At 43.8% G+C, this 19,987-nt stretch overlaps 1 protein-coding gene across 1 annotated transcript in view; it reads right to left on the bottom strand.

Annotated features, from left to right (window-relative positions):
- Window positions 1-19,987, bottom strand: part of LOC137325182 (uncharacterized) — a 61,765-nt gene that overhangs the window by 2,946 nt on the left and 38,832 nt on the right. The window contains exon 2 of the mRNA XM_067989982.1: window positions 14,257-16,906. Within this exon, the coding sequence (XP_067846083.1) occupies window positions 14,257-16,813 (2,557 nt within the window). The 5' untranslated portion in view covers window positions 16,814-16,906. The remainder of the gene's footprint in view (window positions 1-14,256; window positions 16,907-19,987) is intronic.

Here is a 19,987-nt window from a genome sequence, read left to right as displayed (position 1 = left end):
CCACTCATTCACAGGAAAAATCTGTGCCCACAGCCAGTTTGCAACACTGCATAAAACAAGTGACTTTTCACCATGCAAATACCTACATAGACTTGGGTGTTAAGCAGCAGCAAGAGGTAGACAGATTCTTTCTGCAACTATGACGTCCCTAGAATTCAGAATATCATAGATTGTATACATGTAGGCATTTATGCACCTGTGCACAATTCTGTGCCCTATATCAACAGGACTGGTTATTAACCTATCAATGTGCAAAACATATGGGTTCAACATATAAAAGTCATGCACATGAATGTGTGCTTCTCAGGGAAGGTTCATAACACCTCTACTTTAAGACAATCATGCACCACTACTCTCATGGGGACATCTTGATTACATGCTGCAACTGTGACTCATGACACTTGTACACCAACTCCATACTCAACAACAACAACTTGCATTTATATAGCACCTTTAACATAGTAAAACGTCCAAAGGTGCTTCACAGGAGCATTATCAAACAAAATGTGACACCGAGCCACATAAAGAGGTATTAGGACAGGTGACCAAAAGTTTGGTCAAAGAGGTAGGTTTTAAGGAGCATCTTAAAGGAGGAGAGTGAGGTAGAGAGGCGGAGAGGTTTAGGGAGGGAATTCCAGAGCTTAAGGCCTAGACAGCTGAAGGCACGGCTACCCAATGATGGAGCGATTAAAGTCAGGGCTGCACAAGAGGCAAGAATTGGAGGAGCATAGAGATCTAGAAGAGTTTAGGGATGGAGGAGGTTACAGAGATAGGGAGGGGCGAGGCTATGGAGGGATTTGAAAACAAGGATGAGAATTTTAAAATTGAAGCATTCCGGGAGCCAATGTAAGTCATCGAGCATAGGGGTGATGGGGAGAACGTGACTTGGTGCAAGTTAGGATACGGGCAGCAGAGTTTTGGACAAGCTCAAGTTTATGGAGGGTGGAAATGGATGGCCAGCCAGGGGAGCATTGGAGGTAACAAAGGCATGGATGATGGTTTCAGCAGATGAGCTGAGGCAGGGGTGGAGACGGGTGATGTTATGTAGGTGGAAGTAGGAGGTCTTGGTGATGGAGTGGATATGTGGTCGGAAGCTCATCTCAGGGTCAAATAAGACGCCAAGGTTACGAACGATTTGGTTCAGCCTCAGACAACGGCCAGGGAGAGGAATGGAGTCAGTGACTTGGGAATGGAGTTTGCGGCGGGGACCAAAACCAATGGCTTAGGTCTTCACAATAATTAGTCAGGAAATTTTTGCTCATCCAGTCGGACAAACAATGTGACAAATGAGAGCCAGTGGAGGAGTTGAGGGAGGTGGTTGAGAGGTAGAGCTGGGTGCTGTCAGCGTACATGTGTAATCTGACGTCATGTTTTCGGATGATGTCGCCAAGGGGCGTTGATGAGAAATAGGAGAGGGCCAAGGATAGATCCTTGGGGGACTCCAGAGGTAACGGTGCGGGAGCGGGAAGAGAAGCCATTGCAGGTGATTCTCTGGCTATGACTGGATAGATAAAAATGGAACCAGGCGAGAGCAATCCTACCCAGCTGAACGATGGAGGAGGGGCATTGGAGAAGGATGGTGCAATCAACCATGTCAAAGGCTGCAGACGGGTCATGAAGGATGAGGAGGGATAGTTTACCCTCTTCACAGTCACATAGGATGTAATTTGTGACTTTGACAAAGGCAGTTTCAGTACTGTGGAGGGGCGGAAACCTGATTGGAGGGATTCAAAAATGGAGTTGCGGGAAAGATGGGCATGGATTTGGGAGGCAACAACATGTTCAAGGCCTTCAGAGGAAAGGGAGGTTGGAGATAGGATAGTTTGCAAGGACAGAGGGGTCAAGTGTGGGTTATTTGAAGGGGAGGGGGACAGTACCCAAGGAGAGGGAATCGTGAACAATATCAGCTAACATAGGGGCCAGGAAGGGAAGTTGGGTGGTCAGTGGTTTAGTGGGAATAGGGTCAAGGGAGCAGGAAGTGGGTCTCATGGTCAAGATACGGGGACCCGTAGGGGAAGTTTGGCTTGGTGGGCTCGGGGAAGCGGCAGAGGCAGCTGAATGGATGGTCTCAATCTCAGTGATAAAGAAGTCCAAGAGCTCCTCACATTTTTCGCTGGAGGTGAGGGTGGAGGAGGCAGAGGAGAGGGGTTTAAGAAGACAATTTGTGGAGAAGAGAAGTCGGGGGTTACTTTTGCATGCCAGGATGATCCTGGAATAATGAGCAGCTTTGACTGAGGAGAGCAGGATCTGATAGTGCTTTATGTGGTCCAGCCAAATCTGGCGATGAATGGCTAAACCAGTTGTCCGCCATAAATGTTCAAGTCTGCATTCCTTGGACTTAAGGGAGTGGAGATGAGGGCCATACCAGCGGGAGCGACCAGGGTGTGAGAGAGTAATGGTTTTAATGGGGACTAGGGCATCAAAGGTGGAGGTGAGGGTGTGATTGAGCAGATCGGTGGCTGCAGAAATGTCGTGATGATTGGAGGGCCAAAGGCTAAACAGTTGGGAATTTGAAATTGCCGTTGTAAGTGACTTGGGGGAGAGTTTTTTCCAGGGGCGGACACAAAAGGAAATGGGGTTGGGAGGGGGAATGGGGATGTGGATGGAGAGGAATACAAGGAAGTGATCAGAGATGGCCTTATCTGTGATTGACAAGATGGGAGTAGAGAGGCCACGTGAGATGACAAGGTCGAGGGGGTGGCCATGAATATGGGTAGGGGAGTTTATACGGAGGGAGAGATTATGGGAAGATAGGAGGGCAGTGAACTCAGAGGAGAGAGAGCACGAGTTGAGATGGAGGTTGAAATCACCGAGGATGAGAAGTCGCTCGGTACAGAGGCTGAGGGAGGAAAGCAGTGAAGATATCTCAGAGAGAAACTTGGCACGGTACTTGGGTGGGCGGTAGAGAACGATGATTTTAAAGGAGGCGCGAGGGGGGTGGAACAAGGTGATATGCTCAAAAGGAAGAGAAGGTGCCAGAGGAGTAGGGGGGACAGACCAAAATGTGATTTGGTGATAAGGGCCACCTCGTCACCGCAGCGGTTTGGGCAGGGCAAGTGGTGGAAGATATAGCTAGGCGGGGAGGCTTCATTAAGGGGTAAGGTGTCACCACCTATCAAACAGGTTCCATCATGGCCATGATGTCGATGCAATCATCCAGAATAAGCTCATGGATGGCAAGGGCATGGTTCACAAACGAGCAGACATTCTGGAGAGGAGATGCGGAGAGGGGCGGTGATAGTTGATCTGCTGGCAGAGTTCATAGGGCCAGCGCTTGGAGGGGTGAGTCGGACAGGAAGGAGATTGGCAAGAAAGTCGGTGAGAGAGTAGGATGGGACAGTTGGGGTTGCTGCTCGTAAGGAGGCAGTGACGAGTGCCTCGATAGGCCTTTCGGAGGATGCCAAGGGAGGCACAGAGGGAAGCTGTTGGATTATCTAAAAGGGAATCAAGCCTGGGACTGCAGCAGGAGAGTAGGACTGTCGAGGAGTGTTGAAAATTTGGGATAGGGATTTGGGGTGAGGGGGCAGAGTATCCATGAAGGGAGAAATGAAAGAAGGCATGGTGACAGGAAAGAGGGGTCTTGAAGGGGGTAAAAAGAAAAGAAAAAAGGGAAATAGAAGCGATGGGTTCGGGTCCAGAGTGGCAGCCAAAACATGCACGCGAATGGACACATGGAAACTCAAATGACATAGATGTGGTTACATAGCAAGATTGGGATAGATATACCGTTGTAATAAACAGGGAATAGAGAGGAGACAATAGGAGGGAGTCCAAGGTTAAAGTCAGAGGTTCCGTGATGGGTAAAAGTTGATATAGATAGGGTGGAGACAGCTTGCAGTATTGACGAACTGATGTCCAGGTTCGGAGACAAGTGTGGAGGGTGAGTGAGTCCAGAAGCTATTTGAAGGGTAGAGTAGCGGAGGACGCACTGCTGGAGGTATTTCCGTGGGATTGAAGAGGCAGGAGGTGTGCAGAATCGATCACAGGGCAGAAAAACCGTGACGAAATTGCAGGTCACTATAAGACCCAGAAAAAGCAGCGGAGAAATGGACTACAGCCCAGCAGAGTGAATTTCTGGCCAGGAACCACACTGTGGCAAAATAAAGCTGATAAACCAGTAGGACCAGGAGGACAGTCATAAACTCAGCAGGTAACAGCAGCGGTGGGAGATGGGCTATAGGGTAGACAAAGTTTCCTTAAAACTTAAGCAATTGAATAGCAGATCAGAGTCACAGCAGCTGAGACTTAGTGTAGTCCAGTGGAGTAGTGTAGTGTTGACAGCAGAGAAGACCAGGAATTTGGAAGCCAAATTTGAGCCAAGATCCAGTGCTCACTGATGAAAATAAAGAGCAGCTATGGCCGGGGGATGGGCAGTGGGTCCAGGTAACTTTAAATTTGCAGCTTGAACTTGTAGTTAAGGCTAAAATGCACACCCATTATTTGAGCCAGGGGAGCTTAAACAGGGGAAGAGAGGAGATTGGGGAGAAAGGGCAAGGGATGGCAATAGATGGCCAAGGATAGAGTTGTACAGCAAGGAGCTCCCTAGGGAGCAGCCAGCCCAGGAGCCACCTTGGAACGAATCCAACAGAATACAAGGTTGGTATTACCCAGTTCCAAGTTTTCTGGAGAGCAGCGCAGCATGGTAGATCTCGTTCTCTGCTGTGTACTCCAGGACAGAACAACTTCAACGAGGCACATAGGCAATGTAGATAACTCAATGAACAACTGTTTGGATCACTCAGAGAGCCTTAGAATATATACCCAAGAGGGTTCCCAGAATTACTGTTGTGTAGTGTATGCTGCAAAGCCTCATAAGAGGCCTTACCATAGAACAGTCAGAGGAACAGCAACAAGCAAGATCAGTGAGGCGCAGAAGTCAGCAGGGTTGAAAGGGAAACTGTAATATCCAGGTTTCATTGTTGATTTCTTCAAAGAAAGAGCTCTGCATATGGGAATTATAACACTCAATACAACAGGCCTGCTACCAATTTGACAAACCTTTTCTACTTAGTTCAGTTATCTCTACAGGGTTGATTTTCAGAACATCTGTTCCTAGCATGCAGTCTCGCCCGCCAGGAGTTTATATCATGAAATGATGAGGGAGCTCCCCATGAACCTCCATCCATTTGGACTTGGATAGAAAACCATGCATTGTAGTCTGCCTGGTATGATCCTTGATTAATTGTTAATTGAAAGATTAGGTAAGATTCTGCAGGTTTTACTCGCATACTTCTTGGGATTCCAATAACTCACTGCCCCCATGTGCTTGTTGCCTAGCGATGCCTCACAGCTGTAGCGGGAATGGCCTGCGCTGTACTCACTGTTAGGGTGCTATAAGGTTGTCACATTGAGCCAGAACTTGCGCAGAGTGGCATGGCAACGATCACTGCAGCTCCTGTGAATTAAATTAACGAATGTACTTACTGCGGTCTCTGTGGTGTCGACTTGCTTGATTTAGAACTTTTAAAAAATTGTGCACAATCAACTTAGCCTCTGAACAGGGTAAGTCGATGCGCATGGAACAGTCTGTGAGAATAGAAGACACGCCCATAAAATCTGTCAGGAGAGAAGTCACGACCACGAGCAGGCAAGCAGACTTCATTTATTTAAAGTTAGTATTCCGGAAGTCATTGTAAATAAAAATATTGCATTTTTTTAAATAAAAAGCCAAAGAAATAATTGAAGTAAATTTAAGAGACAGAAGGGAAAAGTAAAAAAATGAACAAAAACTATTAAAATAAAGAGTGTTACGAGACTCCACATTTTAAAAATTTAATTTTTAGTTGTTTGGCAGTCATAAAGCGTTATCACGCTTAAAATTTAGTTTAGACCTGGTATTTTTAAGTGTAGCTGTTTGGTGGCATAATAACTTACTTTCCAGCTGGGTGGATGAGCAGGTTTGTGATTTTTCAGTGATTTCAAGGATTGCCACGTGCGATGGCCCTTTAATTCGAAGCTGTCAAATCGCCGGCGAACCAATAGGAGCAAGTTCACGATTTCTGTGTTTTCGTGCAAATGCGGGAATTTGCTCCTTTGATTTGCCATAAAAAACAGACAGCGCTGTTGAGCTCTCCATTATTTCGGGAGCAAGTTGTGCCCCTATGTGCCAGACATTTGGGGATCGATTTTAACTTGTCAAAATCAGTGTTAGCCTCAAAATGGGGTCGGTAGTCTTACCCCCCCATTAACGCCAACGCTCTGCCCACTGCCACTTTTACAACATGGGCCTACTGCTGGGTGACCGAAGTCCGTTTCAGGCAGTAGGCCCCTTTTAATATGCAAATCAGGAGCCTATGACATACATAGGACCCCGTTTGCCATTTTAGGACAGAACTGGTCAGAGCCTGCACCACATACTCTCCTACCAGTTTTACTGGTAATCGAGATGAAGAGACCCTGAAAAGGTAATTTTCAAATTCTTCTTGTGGGGCCAGGAGGAGCAGGGGTGTTTCTGCCCCCCCCCCCCCCCCCGCCCCAACCCTTCCCTGGACTTAACCTACTGCTACAGCCTGACGTCCTCCAGGCTGTCTGATATTGCGCCGGCCTCAATCGACCAAGCTGCCTCGGGTCGCCCATTTGGGACAGGCAGCTCACCGATCCCATTTAAATGAAGCCTGGGCCTCAAAATGGCTCAGGCCTCTTCACTGCTGGAATGGGCATGCTCCCTGGTCGGCCACCTGCCCAAAAGTTAAAATTGACCCCCCACCACCACCCCGACTGCAACAAGCACTTTCAATCCCTCCTCTAAGGTTGTCTCAATTCTGTCTCCAAGTCCATTATTGCATTTCGGATTTTAGACCCCAATTCATCAGCAGCAAATGCTGCAGCATTCATGAGGGATACTCCTACTGCGTTTTCTTGCTGTGATATGGAGGTCTTCACTGCTATGTTCAATGGTAGAGTGCAATGCTGACAAGTGTTCCAAATTGGCAGCATCTACTCTGGTATTTGCAGTAGACTGCGGTTGTTGTATATGCATGTACATTGTATATGCATGTTTACTATGAATTATTGTGCTTTTTAAATCTAAAATTAAGTTTCTGTAAAATTGAACTACATGGAAAAGGTTAAATACCCATGCTAATTTAAAAAAAATATTTTTAAAAGGATGGGGTTGCACAGTGACAAGTTTCCATAGTTTCCATTATGTTGTGACGTGTAATTGTAGTTTGTATTGCCTAATCTGGCTGTACTTTATAGTTGCTTAAAATTATCATATTACTTAAAGCTAGTTCTGAACTGCCAGAATGAGTACTTGAACTCTCTGTTCTGTCATTTGTAACATGATGCCTTTCTCCTTTGCTGTGATATGTATGAATCCTTGTACTGTCAGACAAGAATCCAGTAAAACTGGTGACCCTAATGAGTTTTTAGGAGCAACCTTGGGGAAAAAATACTCATTAACACTAACAAAGCCATAAATTCCATGAAAGGAACATTAAGGAAGAATAACTAGGATAAATAGATCACTCCTGAATGGGTTAAGCTAAGTCCCATTGTTGCAACTGTGATAATGTGGTTGTAAATATCTCAAAGGAAGAAAACTAGTAATAAACAAAAGGAGCTTGTGAATGGTTAAAAATAAGATAAGGAAGAAAATTGGCCAATAACAAGCAGATTATAAAAGTTTGAAGAAAATATGTTCTATGTGAAACTGCTGTCATCGGACAAGAGAAGCCAGTGGCATGCCAGGATCATTAACACGGGTTAAACTTCTGTAATCGGCCAGAGGATCAGCAAAGCCAATAGACTGTTCAGGTAGAAGGACCCAGGTTCTCTCAGCAGAAAGCAAGGGGAAGGTTGTATACAATCTTGTATTAAATTTATTAAACTGATTATGAATAAACTTAGAAATTAGATGAATTCTGGTCTCGGTCTCCCTTTGTTCCAAAGTACCCCAAACAAATACCAACCCTGGGAAAGTTGGTCTAAGAACCCAGGTGACTTAACAAATAGATGAGCAGATTTTAATATTCAGCCAGGACAATTGTAAATGTGAGGCAACATGGGTATTAATTAATTCAGACTAAAACAATGTAACAGTATACTTTCCTACTCTATCTAAACACCTTTCAGCCTGTGATGCATGGAATCCAGTGAAACTTTTTTGTTCATATACCACCCTCTGTTTAAAGCTGGTCACGTGTGATTTGAATCCCATAGTGATGCAACAGGGCTAGTTGATATGATGGACCTCTGTCTTGCAGCAGGCTGGCCTTCTCTAACCATCACTAAATGTCCTTTGGGGAAGGAAACCTGCCGTCTTTACCCGGTCTGGCTATGTGTGACTCCAGACCCACAGCAATGTGGTTGATTCTTAATCACTCTCTGAAATGGCCTAGCAAGCCACACAGTTGTACAATCTCGCTACAAAAAGTCATAATAAGAATAAAACCGGATGGACCACCCGGCATCAGACCACTAGGCACCGGACACGACAAAGGCAAACCAAGCCCAGTCGACCCTGCAAAGTCCTCCTCACTAACACCTGGGGACTTGTGCCAAAATTGGGAGAGCTGTCCCACACACAAGTCAAGCAACAGCCTGACATAGCCACACTCACAGAATCATAACTTTCAGCCAACATCCCAGATTCTACCATCACCATCCCTGGGTATGTCCTGTCCCACCGACAGGACAGACCGACCAGAGGTGGCGGTACAGTGATATACAGTCAGGAGGGAGTGGCCCTGGGAGTCCTCAACATTGAATCCAGACCCCATGAAATCTCATGGTATCAGGTCAAACATGGGCAAGGAAACCTCCAGCTGATTACCACCTACCGCCCTCCCTCAGCTGATGAATCAGTCCTCTTACAAGTTGAGCACCACTTGGAGGAAGCACTAAGGGTAGCAAGGGCACAAAACGTACTCTAGGTGGGGGACTTCAATGTCCATCACCAAGAGTGGCTCGGTAGCACCATTACTGACCGAGCTGGCCGAGTCCTGAAGGACATAGCTGCCAGATTGGGCCTGCGGCAGGTGGTGAGCGAACCAACATGAGGAAAAAACCTACTTGACCTCGTCCTCACCAGTCTACCTGTCGCAGATGCATCTGTCCATGACAGTATTGGTAGGAGTGACCACCGCACAGTCCTTGTGGAGACGAAGTCCCGTCTTCACATTGAGGACACCATCCAACGTGTTGTTTGGCACTACCACCGTGCTAAATGGGATAGATTCAGAACAGATCTAGCAGCTCAAAACTGGGCATCCATGAGGTGCTGTGGGCCATCAGCAGCAGCAGAATTGTATTCCAGTGCAATCTGTAACCTCATGGCCTGGCATATTCCTCACTCTACCATTACCAACAAGCCAGAGGATCAACCCTAGTTCAATGAGGAGTGTAGAAGAGCATGCCAGGAGCAGCACCAGGCGTACCTAAAAATGAGGTGACAACCTGGTGAAGCTACAACACATGCATGCTAAACTGTGGAAGCAACATGCTATAGATAGAGCTAAGTGATTCTACAAGCAACGGATCAGATCAAAGCTCTGCAGTCCTGCCACATCCAGTCGTGAATGGTGGTGGAAAATTAAACAACTAACGGGAGGAGGAGGCTCTGTAAGCATTCCCATCCTCAATGATGGCAGAGTCCAGCACGCGAGTGCAAAAGACAAGGCTGAAGTGTTTGCAACCATCTTCCGAGTGCCGAGTGGATGATCCATTTCGGCCGCCTCCTGATATCCCCACCATCACAGAAGCCAGTGTTCAGCCAATTCGATTCACTTCATGTGATATCAAGAAATGGCTGAGTGCACTGGATACAACAAAGGCTATGGGCCCCGACAACATCCCGGCTGTAGTGCTGAAGACTTATGCTCCAGAACTAGCCGCGCCTCTAGCCAAACTGTTCCAGTACAGCTACAACACTGGCATCCCCCCGACAATGTAGAAAATTGCCCAGGTATGTCCTGTCCATAAAAAGCAGGACAAATCCAATCTGACCAATTACTGCCCCATCGGTCTACTCTCAATCATCAGCAAAGTGATGGAAGATGTCATCGACAGTGCTATCAAGCGGCACTTACTCACCAATAACCTGCTCACCGATGCTCAGTTTGGGTTCCGCCAGGACCACTCGGCTCCAGACCTCATTACAGCCTTGGTCCAAATATGGACAAAAGAGCTGAATTCCAGAGGTGAGAGTGACTGCCCTTGACATCAAGGCAGCATTTGACCGAGTGTGGCACCAAGGAGCCCTGGTAAAAGTGAAGTCAGTGGGCATCAGGGGGAAAACTCTCCAGTGGCTGGAGTCATACCTAGCACAAAGGAAGATGGTAGTGGTTGTTGGAGGCCAATCATCTCAGCCCCAGGACATTGCTGCAGGAGTTCCTCAAGGCAGTGTCCTCGGCCCAACCATCTTCAGCTGCTTCATCAATGACCTTCCCTCCATCATAAGGACAGAAATGGGGATGTTCGCTGATGATTATACAGTTCCATTCACAACTCCTCAGATAATGAAGCAGTCCGAGCCCGCATGCAGCAAGTCCTGGACGAGCCCGCATGCAGCAAGTCCTGGACAACATCCAGGCTTGGGCTGATAAGTGGGAAGTAACATTCGAGCCAGACAAGTGCCAGGCAATGACCATCTCCAACAAGAGAGTCTAACCACCTCTCCTTGACATTCAACGACATTACCATCGCCAAATCCCCCACCATCTCATCCATTTGCCTGGATGAATGTAGCTCCAACAACACTCAAGAAACTCGACACCATCCAGGACAAAGCAGCCTGCTTGATTGGCATCTCATCCACCACCCTAAACATTCGCTCCCTTCACCACCGGCACACCGTGGCTGCAGGGTGTACCATCTACAGGATACACTGCGACAACTCGCCAAGGTTTCTTTGACAGCACCTCTCTAACCCACGACCTATACCATCTAGAAGGACAAGGGCAGCAGGCACAAGGGAACAACACCACCTGCATGTTCCCCTCCTAGTCACACTCCATCCTGACTTGGAAATATATCGCCGTTCCTTCATCGTTGCTGGGTCAAAATCCTGGAACACCCTACCTAACAGCACTGTGGGAGAACCTTCACCACATGGACTGCAGCGGTTCAAGAAGGCGGCTCACCACCACCTTCTCAAGGGCAATTAAGGATGGGCAATAAATGCTGGCCTTGCCAGCGACGCCCACATCCCATGAATGAATTAAAAAAAACAATACTGCTCTTTGCTCACCTATGTTCTGTGATTCACCCAGTATTCCCTACTCAAAATCACAAGCAATTTCCTGGGTGTATGTTTCTGGACTACTGCTTGCTTTTCAGTGTTGGTTGTGGCACATGTGGTGTGATGTGAGTTCTTAGTGTGAAGAAGTGCCTTCCTGTGGCAGAGGCTTTTTCATGAGAGGAATGGCCTTCTTGATGTCAGGGACTGACTTTGACTTCTTTGGATTGTTTGTTCGAAGGCAGGAGAATGAACCTTATCACTATATAAACGCCCCCCGCCCAAGATCGGCAGCGAAATAGATTGAGATCTCAGTAAGGAGATGGAGTTTATTGAAGAGACGCTGAAGAAACAGCTGGGGAAGTATAAATTCCAGGGCCTGAGCATTGAGGAGCTGAAGAATGTGCACAAAAAATTCCCTGAACTTTAATCTTCACTGGACACATACATTTTCAGCGATGGCTCCCAGAAAGATCTGCCGAACCTAATCAGAACCATTCCTATTAGATACCAAGGATCTTACTATAATATTCCCATTTGAATGTGGATTCTTGACTCTCATCCTTTTGATCCCCCTTTGTGCTTCCTGAGACCAACCTCGAACATGGTTATTCGTGAGGGGAAACACATGCATGTGCAAGGGCGCATTTATTTACCTATCACTATGCATAGCAAGGTCCTGCAAAGAGCAAATACGGGATAAATGGCCAATTAATTTGTTTTGGTGGTGTTAATTCAGGGATGGACATTGGGCAGGACCGTGGCAGAATTACCTGCATTTCTCAGAGTAGTGCCATGTATGTTTTTTATGTCTATCTGAACAGGACACTTGGTTTAATGCCTGATCAGAAAGACAGCAATACCTCCCTACACTGAAGTGCCAGCCTAGATTATGGGGCAGAACTTGCGCATAGCGGCGTGGCAAAGATTGCTGCAGCTCCTGCAAAATAAATTTACAAATGTACTTACTGCGGGCTCTGTGGCATCAACTTGTGTGATTTTGAACTTTTAAAGAATTGTGTGCAATCAACCTGAACAGATTCGCATGGAAATGTCTCTGAGAATAGACGACACGCCCACAAAATCTGTCAGGAAGAGAAGTCACGGCCAAAAGCAGGCAAGCAGATTTCATTCATTTAAAGACAGTATTCTGGAAGTCATTGTAAACAAATTTTTTTATATATAAAAAGCCAAGGAAATAATTTAATTAAATTGGAGACAAAAGGGAAATGAAAAATTTTTAAAAATTCTTTAGAGTTTTAATTTTTTTTTAAATGACAAAAACTATTAAAATAAGGAGTAATTTTAAAATTTAATTTTTAGTTGTCAGGCAGTCATAACGAGTTATCGCGATTTTAAAACTTAGTTTAGACCTGGTATTTTCAAGCATACCTGTTTGGTGGCATACCTGTTTGAGTTACGTTCCGGTTGGGCGGATGAGCAAGTATGCAATTTTTCAGTGATTTCTATGATTGTAGGCTGTGATGGCCCTTTAATTTGCAGCTAGCAATTCGCCAGCGAACCGATAGGAGAAAGTTCACGATTTCCGCGTTTTAGTGCGCATGTGCGAGCGTGGGAACTTGCTTCTTCGATTCGCCATAAAAAAACGGAGAGCGCTGTTGAGCAATTTCTGCCCCAACGTGTTTAAACTTGTGGAGTGGGACTTGAACTCACAACCTTTTGACTCAAAAGGCTAAAAATACTACCGCCGAGCCAAACTGAAATTCAGTTAACCAGTTAAATGCCTCATTAGCTCACAAACTAGTGCTTCAGCAGCATTACTGCAAGTATGGTCTTTCTGACTGATTAGATGTGCTTGCATTGCAGTGAATCTAATAATACAGCAAGGTTCAAAACTTCTTCCTGCAGATTCATAAAAAAAATGTAAAAATTTTGCATGCTATTTCAACACATTTTTCACTTCTTGTGAAGAATTTCTAGCCCTTATTGTTGGCATAATTTTACTAATGGTAGAAAAATGAGAAGTATGTGTAAACTGGGACATTGCCCTTGGAATTAAACAGTTTATTACATATTTAGAAATGTCAACTATATTCCCCTGGCTATTGGAAACAGATCACTAAAGTTGTAATTCTGGCTTTTACATCTAATTTATCTTGGTAGAAAAAATACCAATCTATCATCTTTCTTGTTGATGGATTCTGCCCTTTCAAATTTATGAGAAGGAGATGCTGGAAAGGATTTAGTTTGATCAAAGTTATCTGTAAACAGAATTGTCTGGGATGATGAATGGATGATCGAAAATCTGCGCTATATAGTCAGGTACATTCAACCTTTATTACTGAAACTTTGCATGAACTATCAAAGTCATTTTCAGACAGTTCAAAGGCTTAGCTCATCTGCTTTAGGCACAACCAGAGGAAACTAATTTAGGGTGGCTTTTCCCATCCATACCCCTGTCTTTTACAACTAAACAGCAGCAGCTGAAATACATTGCTCCTGTTCAGCCCCAGGATAGTTAGGACTTCCTGCCCCAGCAACTCAGCACAAGACTGCTCCCTAGCAGGGCCTAACACCAGTAAATAGAGGGGGGTGGGAAAATAAGGTGTGGCTGCAGACCTGAGACCCGAGACATCCTAAGATCCTGGGTAGGTGTTCAAATGGAAAAAAAATGGCCCTAACTGAAAGTCTTTGGCCTGCCCCCAGCTGGGGCGATACAGAAACAAGCCACAATGCCATGTTTCTTGTGAGTCCAGCATGTGAGCGATCTGAAGAACGAGGCAGGAGACCAGGAACATTCTCTGCTGCCTCAATTTGTAATGCATCGACTGGCCTGCACCTACGGGCAAGCGGCCTGGACTTTCCCAAGAATTAAAATGTATTTGTTTTAAAAATTCAGCCATATCAGCCCCTTGCTCAGGACGCTGATACAACAGTTACCAGGGCCTAGGCAAGCTGCACATCCCCCCACAACTTCCCCTCGCAAGGCAGAACAAGGCTAGATTTTCCTACTTAAATACTTTTATCATAAGTATGGTATATGGAGTATATCCAACTGAAGAATTATCAATGTATTCACATTTTCTGACAAGTATATTTAATTCAGTTCATTTTACCTGGTGACAAATTATCAGCTTTAGTTGAAGATGAGAAACTGCTTTCAGGTGATGTTGCCATATCATGGAGATGGCATCTTTGCTTACGTAGCTCTTCCTCTCGCTGTAGTACTTCTCTGATCTCCTGACTAAGAATGGATTGAGATCCATGCGAGCGAAGCTTGAAGAAGGGGTTATTTTGCAATGCGTCTTCTGTTTCAGTTGATGGGATGGAAGGCAGTGTAAAGTCTGAAGAACTCTGTATGATCAGGTTTGGTGTTTCCAGTATTACAACATTAACAGTTTCTACATTGGGATATTTAAGTTTTGTTAGAGCAGCAGTAACCCCTGTCTTGTCTTCATCTGAAGAAGTCAATACATTATTTTCCAATACAACAACATTAGCAACTTGCATTTCATTATAGGAGGGGTACTTTTTCATTACAGAAGGTGTAGCCGACAAAGAGGCAGGAATATTGATGTGGGGGAATAACATTTTACTGGGCAATGGCGGTGAGAAGGGATATTGCTGCTCGAAGAACTTCCTTCTCTCCTCAATCTCTGGAGTAATACTTTCATCATATGTTCCCTTTACTTTTCCTTGCTGTACAAGATCCTCTTCCCGTTGCCGCTCAAGTAAAATTTCACGCTGCATCTGCATCTCAGCAAATTGATTATTTTTAACTTTTGATGAAGAGGAGGAAACAGGCTGCAAAATAAGTGGCCTAGTTTTAATCTCTACATATTCTTCAGAGCCAGCAAGTTTTATAATGCCTCTGGCCTTCCTTAGACTTTCCTCCCGCTTCACACCTAGACGGATCTCTCTTTCAATGGGAGTTTCAGATTTTCCATGCGTCACAGGCACAGAACTTGAAGTTTCATTCTGAAATACAGTGTCAGTTAAATTGTTACCTTCAGACCTGCAAGTTGAGTCTAGACCAGAATCACTCCCTTCTGAGCAAGGACTAAAATCTGCTATATTCAATACCAAATTCGGGTCTAAATCCACCAATGTGCCATTATTCTCGTGCGATGCTAGTGTACCGTCTTTTTGAGTTAGATTTGTTGAACTCCTCCAGTATTCCACTTCATCGATTTTGATTCCTACTGGTGTGCTGCTTTGCAGTTTATCTTCAGAGAACGTTAAAGATGCAGAATGTGGACAGGTTGTCTCCCTTTTTATCAGTTTAGTAACGGAAGGGTCATCTTTTTTCTCTTTAATAATACGTTTAGTCACGGTTTTATTTTTCTGCTGCTTGACTGGTGGCCTATGATCTTGAGTTCTACTAATCTCTTCCAGCATCAACCACTGTCTGCGGGCAGTGGCAAAATCCACATGTTCGGTGACAACATTTTCATTCCCTGATGCTTCAATCTTGTTTTCTTCTCCTTGAGTTGGTTTAGCAGATTGAGGTTTAGTATTCCTGGACTCACTTTGCACTTCAACTTTCTGGTTAAGGTTATCTTTTAGTGATTTACGCTGCAGTTCCATTATTTCTAACACAATTTTCTTACTTAGAGAAGTCAAACATTCAGCTGATCTATTTTCCTGAATTAAGTCACGATCATGATTTGTATTTGAATATTTCTTGATGAGTTTGAATTTGTCTCTATGGGCAGATTCTAATTCATCCGCATATTGCACTGGAGTGGTGATTGCCAAAGATTCATTCTGAATAGCAGATAGAGTGATTTCTGACTCATCTTGATACATTACACTGTCATTTGATGTTTGATTATCGTTGCTGGCTAAGTAAGGTTTTATTTCTCCATTCAGACTAGTGGCCAATAGACTAATCATGCCTTTATCATCCTGTGGGATGGCTTCAAGAGTCGAACTTTCTATGGTCAATTTATTTAAATCAATCAGTGAGAAATTTTCAACATTTTCTTCATTTTGACTGATTTCTAAAGAGGTTTCTAGTATTCCTTCATTTAGGTTGACTACTGATGGATTTGTTGCTGACTCTTTTCTTGGTTTAGTGACTGCAGCTGTTTCTTTTTCAACTTCATCTGTAGTTTGGAAGGTCTCCACCATTTCTTCCTGGTTGACCTCAGCTACAATTGCTGCAGCTGCAGTCACTGAAAGAGGTTTGCTGGCAATGCCCAGGTCTGCTACCTCTAAATCTTCTACTGCCACAGAATTAGGAGCTGCCTCACCAAGAGCTGTAGTTGAAGAATCTTTGGAATGATCTTTGTGAATAATGGCATAAATCACATCTGGCATTTCATAGGATGAAGGCACTGTTTCGAACTCCAAAGATACTTGCAGTGCATGATCTACATCTTTTTCCCTTTTGAAAAACTCACCTTGAAGTTCCTGGTTTATGTCATTTGTATTGTCATTATGATTTCTTTCACTGGTTTCTTTTATATTTTTTGCTATAGTAGGTTCTGCTGTTAATCTGCAAGTATTCAAGATTTGCTTTATGTCGTTTAACCCAGAGTATTTTCCTTCAGCAGTCACATTAACCTTTTCTTGATGAATAGTGCCATTTTCTGTTACTTCTGTTTCCATAGTAATAGCTTTGGGCATATAAGCACTTTCAGATTCTGAAATGCCCTCATTGGTTTGCATAGTTACAGTTGGTGAGCAAGTATCTCCCACATCAGCAACATTTTTTTTCAGTTCCTCTCCATTCTTTGGCACCTTGGCCAGAAAGCCACTTTGCTACAAAGACAAATATACATGTAAATTACTGAAATGCTTGCAAGTTAGTTTGATCATACTTTCAAAGAACACGATACATTCATTCCACAAACTGTATATAAATTTCCGTCTTTCAGATGAGATGTTAAAGTGAGGCACCCATCTGCCCCCTCAGGTTGACAGAAAAGATACCACAGCACTATCTGAAGAAAAACAGGGGCGTTCTCCTGGTTTCCTGGACTACATTTATCCCTCAACCAATACCTAAACCAGATAATCTTGCAATTTATTTCATTGCTGATTGTGGGACCTTGTTGTGCGCAAATTGGTTGCCGCGTTTCCTTCATTACAACAGTGACCACACTTCAAAAGTACTTCATTGACTGTAAAGCGCTTTGGGCAATTCTGAGTTTGTAAAAGGCGTTATATAAATGCAATTTCTTTCTTTCTTTAATACTTCAGAATCTCCACCAATATGTTCAAAAAATGACTGGACCATTAACTTGAGCTGTTCAGTTATTTGCATGGTATTTTCAAATTATCAATGACACTACACTGGAGATAGGATACCAGATCGATTGTTGAACAGCACTGTAGACTTTTCTCAACACATATATAAAAATCACCTGTATCTCCACTCCTCATTTAAGGGGGGTTTTTAACTTCCATGGGGAATTACTCTTTGGAACTCGTTTTGTTCTCTGAATCTCCATACACTGTACACCATTCTCCAGCTGTGGTCCTTTGCCAATATTACTCAGTATAGCTATATTTTAAAAAGGCATAAGTCAGTGGGCAAATTTCTAGTCCTTTGATTTTCATCCCTTTATGGGGTGCGGTGTGAGGGAGAGTGGGGGGGGGGGTGGGGGGAGGAAATAGTACCTGGGTTTCTCTCAGCGGCCATCTCACTGAGTAGGTGCTCTAACTCACTGCACAGCCTGGGAAATATATTTTTATCCAAATAAACAATAAAATATCAAAACATGAATAATTTAATTTTAATGATACAATCAAGCACAAACATTTTTGTAGTTCCATTAATTCCTTGTACAGAAATAACAATTGAGAAATGAGTTATTAAGTGAATGATATTTTTATGAAGTATAATTCAATAAAGTATAATTCAAACAAGTAATGACCTACTTGTTTTAAAGATTTTAAAATGCAGAATTAAATATTAGCAGTATGGTGGCCTGGTTGTCAAAGCCATTATTATACTAATGTACAATAATTTCTCACAATACATCCTGAATCTCATTCTGCAGTGATACTCTTCTGACCATGGCATCCCCACTGCTCCACCTTCAGTGGCAAAGCCTTCTGCTACATTGGTCCTTATACTCTGGAACTCTCTCCCTAAAGCCACTCACTATCTCTCCCCCACCTTCAAATGTCCCCTCAAAACCTCTCTCTTCAGCCATGCCTTTTGTTCACCTCCTCAAACTTTCCTTCCACTTCTGTTTGGCAGCTTTTTCCTCTGTTAAGTTTACTACATTAGCAGAACTTTACAAATGCAAGTTACTATTTTTTTGAAAAATTATGGGCTGGATCTTGCTGGAAAGATAATTGTAAACAATTTTACAACACCAAGTTATAGTCCAGCAATTTTATTTTAAATTCACAAGCTTTCGGAGGCTTCCTCCTTCGTCAGGTGAACGATCGTTCACCTGACGAAGGAGGAAGCCTCCGAAAGCTTGTGAATTTAAAATAAAATTGCTGGACTATAACTTGGTGTCGTAAAATTGTTTACAATTGTCAACCCCAGTCCATCACCGGCATCTCCACATCATGGAAAGATAATGGCATGTTAACGACGCATGCCGTTATTAATACACAAATCGGCCAGCAAGTTTGGGGGATCAAGAGATACCCTGTGAGTTGCAAATCTCCAGAACGTGCTGATCGATTTAAGCCACTCCACCATTTACATAAGAACATAAGAAATAGGAGCAGGAGTAGGCCATACGGCCCCTCGAGCCTGCCGCAATTCAATAAGATCATGGCTGATATTCAACCTCAACTCCACTTTCCCGCCCGATCCCCATATCCCTTGATTCCCTTAGAGTCCAAAAATCTATCGATCGCAGCCTTGACAATATCCAGCGACTGAGCATCCACAGCCCTCTGGGGTATAGAATTTCAAAGATTCACAACCCTCTGAAGAAATTTCTTCTCATCTCAGTCCTAAATGGCCGACCCCTTATTCTGTTCTAGATTCTCCAGCCAGACTAGACTATTTGCTTTGCACAAACGGCATCTCGCCCTCAGCCTCCCCATTATTTTTAAGAACTTGTTGAATTTTTCACATTAATTGCCCATTAAACTTGCTGCAGAAAGTTAGGGCTGGAACTTAACTGCGTACCTTGTTAACAACGTGATCATTGTTCATGCAGGTCCAATCAATCGGTCTGGCCCAGAAAGGGAACAATTTAAATTGTTCTATATCATTCCTGCAATTGTTAAGAGATTTTAAAAATGTAAAATTTTATTCTTACTTTTCCTTTGTCTCTTTTTTCTCTTCCCAATCCAATCTTTCTTTCCCTCTGTTTATTTATCTTTCTGTGCCTGATTTGACTCTAATTCACCCTATTTCCGTCTTCACGTTCCTTTGTTTCTTTCTCAATCCTTAAATCACACTGGTTAAGGAGATACACTGTTGGTCCCGCCATTCACTGAGGTTCTAGATGCTCCGTTATCAGCTCACACTTCCAGCAAGTTACGGCGCAAAAATTGTTCAGGTTGAAGGGTGCAGAAAAAAGTCTAATGGTGCAGGCCACGAGATGCCCCGCTCCAGCAAGATCCAGCCCTAAACTTTTACCTTCCACGTATAGCAAATGTACAATTTACATGACATGTCCAATTATAAATACAAATAGTTACCACAACAGCATAATTTCTAAACCCTGTAAAAATCTGCTAAAAATGCTTTATCCCAAGTTCACAACTTTTGAAAATCGGATGCAAAATGTGTTTCAGTAGCCAGCGACAATTCACATTATTAGAATGATTTGAGAAAAAGAAATGCAGCCCTCAATTATTGCTGCTTTACATTCTATCCTGGCCTTGAAAATACTTTATATACAGCAGTGTTTCTGAAGTTCA

Source organism: Heptranchias perlo, chromosome 9 (genome assembly GCF_035084215.1).
Source record: "Heptranchias perlo isolate sHepPer1 chromosome 9, sHepPer1.hap1, whole genome shotgun sequence".
Classification (NCBI taxonomy): Eukaryota; Metazoa; Chordata; class Chondrichthyes; order Hexanchiformes; family Hexanchidae; genus Heptranchias; species Heptranchias perlo.
The sequence above is the reverse complement of the archived record's forward strand: the minus strand, read 5'-3'. Positions and strand labels throughout refer to the sequence as shown.